Genomic DNA, 10,296 nt, shown 5'->3' on the forward strand with positions numbered 1-10,296 from the left:
CTTCGTTTCAAGTGGACAGAATAATAAATCCAGCCGTAACAAATGGTTTGTTTCAGGCCAGCCCTGTTATTTTATCATCACATTCTGCACAGGCGTGATGGATAAGCTACGAGGCTCCGGCTGTTTGTACGAGTGGCTAGCATGCCAAAGCAAACACGCGCGCGGGGCTAAAAAAGAAAGTGAAAAATGCGGTGAGAGGCGGGCCCGCATAATTCTGCAGCAGAATCCCCCGGATCTGAGGGTTCACGCCGGGGTGAGACAGGCAAAAAGATTGGAGGATAAATAAAAACACCCCCAGAAAGTCTTCGGCTAAATAAATTATGTGCAAGGACGCGTGAGTTTGCACTTCGCGAAGTGGTGAAAGCTTGAAAGTTTCTCCTCGGCGGCCCCCGTCTGCAGAGAGGTGGCTCCGGGCCAGAGTCTTTCATTCCTTTTTTTTTTCTGCACTTCATGCATCTGTTGCTGTTACTGCAACTCTCTCTACGGGGGAATCGTCAATGCCCTGGGCTTGTCTGTGTAAGATCAGAAGGGTTACATGGTATATATAATCTTAGTTACCGTTCCTTTTTCTTTGTAGCTTGTTTCAGCTGTAGGGATTTCCATGATCAGAACTGGAAAACACTTATATGTAAAAGGGGAAGAAATAGTGAGCAGTTGAACATTGTCAACAATGCATTAATTACATTTGGATTGCAGATGTCAGGCATAATTACCCCCCCCTCCCCCCACACACACACACATCTATCCCACAACAAGTTGAATTTTAATGTCTGAGTTCATAAAGTCAAGATTTATAAGTCAAGGGAGGAAAAGTCAGGAGAAATGTTGTATGAAAGCAACAGTTTGGCACCCTAGGTGGACATTAAAAAAACTCTTTGCTCCAAGTCCAGTCTGCCTGTAAATAACCACACTTTGCCCCTAAATGCTACGTTTTGAAGCATTTAAAAAAATTCTGGCAGAATTCAGATAAATGCCGACATTTTTGTTCAGGGAATGTTTGAGTCCCGTTCCTTAACATCGACTGCGTCACCAGAGCAGACTAAGTCATATTAGCAAGCCGTACGGTCATTGTGTAAGTCTCACCTTTCTCCACATAACCTAACCGTGATTTGCTTGTTGGTTTTTCACCACATTCATCATCGTCTCTGTCAAAAGAAGATTACTCCAGAGTGATGCCACACAAGCTTGTCTGTAGTTCGTTACCCCCTCCCAAAAAATATAGTTCATAAGTAAAACTGAAAGGTCATTTTAGGTTAATGCTACAAATTCAGTTCAAGATTGCATTGTTGATCCCCACAGGGAGAATATTATGTCTTGTGTACAAGTAACACAAAATACAGTCAAAATGTAAGAGGAGTAAAATAAAAAAGTACGTACCAGAGGTGCAATATCCCTCAGAGAGAATACAACCGGCCGGATTAGATTAACTACCAACAGGTGGAGTTGAATGTTCTGATGGCCGTTGATGAAAATCAAAATCTAGTGGACATTAATATGCAAGACGGTGGTTAAGAAATAATAATAATAAAAAAAACACTCCAATGGAAATCAATATTTTTTCTGAAAAACTTTATGCTCACAAACAACCTCGACAGGAGCCGAGGTGACCCGGGTGTTTACACCCTGCTTAAGTTACATATCCAAGCTCACCCATTTTTTCTGAATATCTATCTATTGAAATCAAAAGTACTGACTGAATTATTTTTATACATTCCTGGTGAGCAACCACATGTTCATTCAACATGCCCCATGATGAAGAACAAGGTGTTCTGCAAACAACAGCAGCCCGTCGGACCCTGTGGATCCAGGTAGCACATCATCATCCACATATGGTGTTCACTTGCTGTTTTTAGTGAGGCAAAGGATTTATTCTTTTTTTAAATAATTACAGTTGCTTATTGTTTTTTTAAAAATGTATTTATTTATTTAAGGGTTTGATGGCTATCGTTCATTAGCTGGACAGGAAGGAGGGCAGAGAGAGAGAAGGGAAGAAGGGAATCAAACTGAGTCGATGTCCTGCCACTGAGCCATGTGGCGCTCCTTATTTTTTATTTATTAATAGCTTTATGGCGAGAAAGACAGAGAGAGAGAAAGAAAGAGGGGAAGAAAGAAAAATGCAATGGCTTGACAAAAATGGAAAAAAGCCACCGTTGTGCAGCAGGTCCTTGCAGTTTGGAGCAGCCTCTAATTAGGGTAGCATTCAGGGGTGGCATTAGTTCCCAAACTTCTTTAAGGGGTAGAAAGCGGAGCTCCTATTAGAGGCAGACATGCTGAGTGTAGAGACATACGCTCCCATACGCTGAATAGCAGATGGAGAGAACCGGCACCGCCAGGGGAAGCAGGGGCGTTGCTATGGATCCTGCAGCTCTGGGCTTCTGTCCAATAAATGTTAAAATTATATATTTTTTTGTTTACATCTTTTAAAACTGAAATTATGTTGTAAAAGATAACCCGCATAATGCGAGGAAAGATACTTCACTTTTTATTGTTGTAGTAGTTGGAGTGAAACACTAAGAAGTCAGAGCTCCATTTGTTTTGCAGGAAGATAAAGAGGGAACGCTGTCAACATATATTTCTGTTTTATGTAAAAACATGACGTTCTGATGTGTTTTAATGAAAATAATCAATGGTTTTATTAGAAATGCATTTTTAAAACGACTTCCACAATGAATAAAAAAGGAGTACGGGAAAACATCCTGGTTCTTATGAAGTTACGTTTTCACTCCTTTTATTTCATTATCGAACTTAATTCCATCGATTGGGTTTTCAATAAAATTCTGCAATTACAATTAAATTATGACGAGCTTTTTGTCAATATTACAAAGTGCTTATTATACAAGTCAGGTTTTTTTGGAGAGGCAGGAGGGCTTAGTCACCAAAGTCAAAGTTTTCAAGCAATTTCAGTTATTTTGTTTAAATTTCAAAGTTTTTTAAAATATTTAGTTATCTAAACATTGTATAACAGGATGTACTGTTTACATTTGTAGTCTACATTTGTAAAACTATCCCCTCATTAATAATATTATCAATGAACAAAACAGTTTTGTTAAAAATTCAGCACTTTTTCTGGTACACAGGGAAAAAAAGAAAATTACTTTTTCTTATTCTTTTTTCATTAAAAAGAACTTTCATGTGCACTTGGATTATACTCGTTGATTGCTTTAAAAAAATAATGTATACTTAGATTTTTTTCTGAACATGAAAATTCTTTTTTTTTATTGTGCGTTTCAGTGTTTTCATCCAAAAACAGAGTCAGATCCAAAACCAAAGTAAGAATCAGACACGTTTGCACCAAAACCTTTTGTTTGCTCAAACTCAAATATAATTTTGTGCTTTTTTTTTGTTACAATTTTCTTAGAAACTTAACTTGACTTTTTCTTTTTTCTTTTTTTTTAAACCACGAGTCTTTTCTGCTCTGGATGTTGCCTTATCCCCTCTCCTCATGACCCGTGTGACCCTGTAGGATAAACTGCTAACTGGGCTTCAGTCATGCTCAAGGAGGATGATGGCCACATGATCCATGGACACGTTGAGCCGCAGGTCTCCTCCACCTCCACCTCACTGCACCCTCCGACATCCAACACTTCCAAGTTCCCAACGCATCTGTTTCTTTTTTTTGTTCTTTCTTGCTTTATTTATTATCATTTTTATTTTGTTTTTTTCAGCCGTATGTGTCGCATCTCGGTGTTAAACACTTTCCATAATCCTTTCGAAACTTAAGGTTATTTAGTATTATTAAGCGGGGGGAAGCTGAACGATCTTATGCAATAGTTCAATAAACATATAGCCATTCACTTAAGAATAAACTAATTAATAAATCATTGTAGGAAGTGGAGGATGTAAACAGATATTTCCAACGTGATTTGATCTCTATTTTACGGCAGGGTGTTTTTGCGTCTTTTATTTTTATTTATTTATTTATTTATTTTACCTCAAATCCCTTGAACCGTTTTTACATTTTAACCTACGATTCTTTTCATTTCTTTTATTTTTTTTAAATACAAACAAACAAAAAAACAACAACAACAAAAAAAAACAAAGTCAGGTGAGTTGAGTAAAATGTCTTATATTCTCAAGAGAACAGAGGAGGTGGAGAAAAAAAAGAAAAGAAAAAGCACTTCAAGAAATTTAGTGGTTGATTTACGCCGAATCGGCCACTTAAACAATTTACGGAACGTATTTCTAGGTAAGGCTGTTCCAAAAATGCTTTCAGTTATTATAAGAGCAATTCACGCAGGGAAATTAGCGCCCGACGTACATTAATACTGGAAAAATAGAGGGTTTAACAATAATAATAATAATAATAATAATAATAATAATAATAATAATAATAATAATAATAATAATAATAATAATAATAATAATAATAATAAGCACTGTATTCCCTAACATTCCTAACTAATGCCAGATATAACTGGTTGTTAAATTCCGGAAATGATTCCATGATTTATCATTTCCGCATTTACTTTTGCTTTTGTCTCTATTTCACTTCTGCTATTTGTAAACAAGCCTTCAGCTGACCTCGTTCTTTACTCTCTCTCTCTCTCTCTCTCTCTCTCTCTCTCTCTCTCTCTCTCTCTCTCTCTCTCCAGTGTGCGCGCGCGCGCGCGCGTGTGTGTGTTCTGTATCAGTGTGTATGTGTGCCCGTCTGTCTCTCGTTGCGTGTTACATCATCACGCAATAGCTGTCCTCTCGTGGCCCACTGAACTGGCTCTAAGCGCTGTACCAATTTGGCCATCTACTACGCGCTTCACGTTTCTGTGGATCAGCGCAGGCAGACACACGCAGGCGGCGGGCGCACACATCCAGTCACGGAAGCGCTCAGGCTGTGTATTTTGATTTATTTATTTATTTTTAAGGCAACCATGTGGACTGATTAAAAATTTTTAAAAAAGTCTACCACATGCATCATCTCAAAGTGTACTTTCATATATCTCAGATGCTTAAAAGCGGTTTGATTTTATGCGAAAAAATAGAGCAATTGTGTGGCTTCTTTCTGCAGTAAAAAACGCACAAGTGAACACTCCAAAGGGGCAGAAAACATCTGAAACAAATGGACGTATAATGTAAAAAAAAAAAAAAAAAAAATCTAAATAAATAAAAATCAAGCGGATTGAAGGGGTTCTAACTCCCAAAACTCACATTTACGCGCCGATCAAGCTGCTGCCAAAATGTCAACAGTTTCACTTTTTTCCCCTGGCAGATTTTCAATTTAAGAATGAACTACGAAGTTATTGAAAATTACATGTTACATCAGTAATAATCCCAATTTCCAAACGTATTTTAGCACGTCATTGAACGTCATACTAAGAATATTAGATATTCTACATTAAAATAATTGAACTCCCGCAAACTCATGTTTGTACGTTCAATTTCCAATTAATATTAAGTTTTCAATTCTACCTACATTTTTTTTTTTTTGAAGTGAGCTGAAGTTAAATTATTGAACCGTTAGCTATTCACATTTGGTGTGCAGTGAGGAGAGAACACACAGAAAACAGTAAGGCTAAAGTGTGAATAAAGTTGAGAGAGGTTCTGTTTTTACATTGAGAACTTAGGTTCGTGTTCAGTTTTACCTAATTTATGAACAACACTAACGCAAAACTCAACGGGGCAAGCTGCACTGTAAAAACGAATTTTGGAAATGTGAATACATTCAATAAAATTGTCTCGAGCTGATCAGTACATGAATTTAGCTCCCAATGACGTTTAAATTATGACTTCACTCGCTTCTTCTTTTTTTTATTTATCACAAATCATACCAACTGTTTCATTTGTTAGCTAAACTGCTAACTAGCTAGGCTCTGGTCAGCAGATAATAATGAGGCTGGGGTGTTTACCTGGGTTTCACTTTGAATCATAGCTTAGTAAAAGCAACTAGTTGTCCTTAGACTTGTGGTTGAGACGTTTTCTTTGTTGGAGGAAGAATTTGAGTTTTTAACCAACTTTAACAACGATAGCTCTTTCTTCTAAACTTGTTACCAGCACCAAAACCTTCTCAGTCACAATCTTTATAAGAATTCTGACTTTTTACTACAATGATAAAAAATTCCTTCACTTTGCAACCCGTATAAGCATATAAATGCAACTTCTTTCTGCTGAATATATATATATATATATATATATATATATATATATATATATATATATATATATATATATATATATATATATATATATATATATATATATAATAAATATCTATCTTACTAACATTTCTTTTTTTATAGTATAAAATCTTTAAAAAAGAAATCAACTAGAGCTTGTATGACTAATTATTCTGCGTAAAAATGATATTAAAAAATTCTCATTTTTTATTATACTTGTTTAATAATTAATATTAAAAACGGTCATCTTACTTAAATCTCTTCTGTTGAACTTCTAAAACAATTATTTTCAGGAACGATTATTCACCGTCAAATTCGAATAATTTTTCTTATCGGTGTAAGTCAAACGGGAGCATATCCTGGATGATTATTATTATTTCTTTTCTCAAGCACTATGGCCATGATGTGTAAATCTGTGACCCGGCGGCAGGGACAACACAGCCGCACCCCCTCCCTCCCTGCCCTGCCTCACCCGGCTGACACCCTCCTGTCCGCTCACCGCAATTACGAGGATGAGTGTGAGAGAGGTCAGATGGACACGCAAGGCCCGTTTGCGCATGTTCCAAAACGTGCAGCGGTGGCACCGAGACCAGCGTGATTCAGCCTACATTTGTGAACACACGCACAGAGGCTGAAACACGCTCATCAGCCAGACGCAGCCTGTCCTTCCTCGTTGCAGGGGCTGCGTGCACCGCACTGTAAGTGGTCATTCCTGCACTTTGACTTTGCACTTAAACGCACCAGAAAGCTCAAAAGCAATTCAATTGATTTCCCAAACAAGCTATTGTCTCGTCTTTCTTTTCTGTTGCAAAACAAAAAGAGAAATTTATTCTTCTTAATAAACAAATTGTGTAAAAAATACCACACCTCAGTTACACCATAATTGGCAAAAAAAAAGAAAAAGAAAATGTACAATGCTTTCATTACTTCAAATCAAAACACACAGCAACAGAATTATAAATGACTTTGCTGCTTGCGTGTTCTTTTCTTCTTCCTTTAATACAAACTTCAAATCAAAACCTTTAAACCTTGTTTTGATTTGTTCATAAAATAATAATAATAGATATAAAAAAGATGGATGTGTTTGACACAATTTAAAACATGTGATCACTTAGAACCTGTCCTGAGACGCTCCTAAAGAAAACAGCAGTGACTGAAACTAATCACGTCTTGATAAAATACAAGGAAAATTCGAGGTCAAAAAATCCTTTTGATTCTCACTGAAATAATAATAATAAAAAAAACCCATACCATAAATATATAGTTTCATAAACAGCATGAATATAGGCACAAATAGTGTTTTTTTTCTTCTTCTTGCATGTCCGTCATTCTGCTGCAAACAAACGTACAAAAATAATCCTACCTTCAAAGAGGGGAGGGGGAAGTTTGTTTCTGTTTTTGATAAGTTTTTTGTTGTTGCAGTTTTAAGACTTTTTTTTTTTTTTTTTTTTTTAACAGGCGCTAGTGCCGCCGATAATTCTGTTCGGGAAGTTTTCGACTAAAACGGCCTCCGGGTGGACGGACTGCGGCTGGCTGGGGAGCCCCACGGAGGTCGGTAAAACCGGGACAATGACAGGAGGAGTCCTGGCGGGGCTCAGCGACCCGCCGATGATGCTCTCTATGGAGAAGGGAGACCGCTGCTGCGGCTGCGGCGGTTGCTGCTGCTGCTGCTGCGCCGGGGGGCTAGCTTTCTGCGCCGGGGATGCGGAGCCCAGAGCGGACCCAAGCTGCGGGTAAAATCGGCTCCGGGCAAGGTCCGTGCTGGTGGGCATAAGCGACGGCGAGGGGATGTGCGTGTGGGAATGTCTGGGCTGCTGCTGCTGCTGTTGCTGCTGCTGGAAGGCGAACAGCGCGGAGTGCGTGTGGTAGGACTGCAGCTGGATGCCGTAGCCGCCGCAGCCGTACGGTCCGTACCCGTACGCGGCCGCCGCTGCCGCCGCCGCCGCAGGGATGAAGCCGTTGGGCTCCCGCAGCAAGTCCTGCGTCTGCTGCCTCTTGAAGCGCTTCCTCCGCCTCAGAAAGCTCCCGTTGTCGAACATGTCGGCCGACTCCGGGTCCAGCGTCCAGTAGTTGCCCTTCCCGGGGTTCCCGGGCTCGCGTGGGATCTTCACGAAGCAGTCGTTCAGAGACAAGTTGTGCCGGATGGAGTTCTGCCACGCCGGGAACTTCTCCCTGTAGTACGGGAAGCGGTTGCTGATGAAGTCGCAGATCTCGCTGAGCGTCAGCCTCTTCTTGGGGCTCTGCAGGATGGCCATGGTGATTAAGGCGATGTAGGAGTAAGGGGGCTTCACCAGGGCGTTCTTCCCCGCCGGCTTGAAGGCATCCCTGGTGGAGGAGGAGGTGGAGGTGGAGCCGTCCTGCAGGCACGGAGGAGGAGGAGGAGAGCCGGCCAGGAGGATGCCGTCCCGCATCTGCGCCACCTCGTCCACGTAGGAGCGCGTGTGGCCGTCGCCGTCCTCGCCCTCGCCGACCACGTCGATGTCGGTCTCTTCCGAAAGGAGGGAGGCATCCGACATCTCCGAGCTCAGAGTCATGGCTCAGTCTGTGCGCTCCGAGCTGCCCCTGAACCCCCCCTCAAAAACACGTCAAAAACTCATAAGAGAGGGAGAGGAGAGGCGCAGGAGAGAAACGTCCGCTGTTTTTTGCGCTGTTTCCATAGGTTTTTATTTTTATTTTATTTTTTTCTCTCTTTTCTTTCTTGGGAGGTTAGGCAGTTCTCAGACTGAAGCGCGAACCCTGGAGTGGTAAGACTGAATGTGTGCTATGGGGGGGAGAACCTGCGAAACGGGCAAACCTAGATCTCACAAGGGGCGGGTCTTTTCTTTAAATTTATACCACCGCCCTGATCACATGGGGGAGGAAACGTCACAGAGGCAAACGAGAAGCATGTAAAAAAAAGAAGAGAGACAACAACAAAAAACAATAATATAATAAAAATTGAATTTGAAAACTCAGGTTGTCCTTTTCCTGTGAGGAAAGAGGTTTTCTATAGTGCTTTTTTGATGCATTCCAAACTCAAATGCGTTTATTTGTTAGAAATGTAGCCAATTGCTATGAGGACACGCATGTCTCCATTTATCTCAATTTACATACAAAATAATAAGAATAAAAAAAGGGTGAAATAAAGGGGTTAAAAATGCATTATACAATAAGCTCAGTGATTGGCCATTTATTTCTCTTCTGCCCGCTTCCTGGGAGTGGCGCTCCCAGTTTGCGTGATCCCGCACTTCTCCAGATTATCCTGCGAGCCATTTGTAGTAGGAAAGAGTCAGCTGTTAACTCGAATCAGTCACGGGTCACGCAGAGCAGGCAAGCCCCCCTACATGTACATGAAGCCGGGGCCTAGAGCCGGCTGCATGCGTGGTGCTGTGGGAGAGCGGCTATAGACTCGGATTTTTTATTATTATTTTATGGAGCCATTTATATTTTATTGTATTTGTCTGGTTTAACAAAACAACACAAAACAATAATTTTATAATAAGCATTGCAGAAGACGTCATCTTTAATGAATGTCAGGCAAAAATCGCAAAATTCTTATTATTTATTTTCCTGTTTTAGGATTTTTTATTTTTTATTTTTTACTAATCTTTTGGGTTCTTTCTTTGATGTTTAACGTGTTAGGTAATAAGTCAATAGATAAGCAAATTGAATTTAATTAAATTCTGGCTTGCTCATCTTGAGGTTGATTTAAAACACTTTATCACATTTATTGTTCGAAATAACAATAGTACCTGTTAGTGATGGTTTTTAAAGCACAAATTAAACATGACAAGCAAGTAAATAAATCGAAATTTGAAAATAATTCTGTTTGTATTTTTACATTATTAAATAAGGAAAACAGACGTTTTTTTGTTTGTTTATTGATTTATATATTAAAAATACATAAAGAAAAATTAGGTGTGGTTCATAAAAAAAATCCATATCCAAACACGCTTAGAACTTGATAAGGTAGCTTCCCTTTCCAAGGGGATCTGCTTTGTTTGCGTATGACTCCCCCCACCCCCAACGTTTCAGACGTTTCCTTGTTTACACCGCCATCTAGCGGGGAAATGGTGCCGTACAAAAAAAAAAAAAAAAAAGAAAAAACCTCCAAGTGGCGCAACATAGTGCCTGACTAAAACTTGATTCATTTTTAAATAATTCAGAATGCTGGAGTTATTTTGTCAATGTTACATAGGCTGTATTCTGC

At 39.6% G+C, this 10,296-nt stretch overlaps 1 protein-coding gene across 1 annotated transcript; it reads right to left on the reverse strand.

Moving 5' to 3' along the window:
* Positions 1-6,217: 6,217 nt before the first annotated feature.
* Positions 6,218-8,895, reverse strand: foxd1 (forkhead box D1). Its single transcript, XM_008423540.3, has one exon. It carries the CDS (start codon positions 8,639-8,641, stop codon positions 7,559-7,561), a length of 1,083 nt encoding a protein of 360 aa, XP_008421762.1. The 5' UTR covers positions 8,642-8,895; the 3' UTR covers positions 6,218-7,558.
* Between the last annotated feature and the right edge of the window lie 1,401 nt (positions 8,896-10,296).

The sequence above is a fragment of the Poecilia reticulata genome, chromosome 12 (genome assembly GCF_904066995.2).
Source record: "Poecilia reticulata chromosome 12, P_reticulata-male-v2, whole genome shotgun sequence".
NCBI lineage: Eukaryota > Metazoa > Chordata > Actinopteri > Cyprinodontiformes > Poeciliidae > Poecilia > Poecilia reticulata.

Bases quoted from the DNA above. Each gene is read 5' to 3' on its own strand.
- foxd1 (XM_008423540.3), bottom strand. From the start codon at position 8,641: ATGACTCTGAGCTCGGAGATGTCGGATGCCTCCCTCCTTTCGGAAGAG.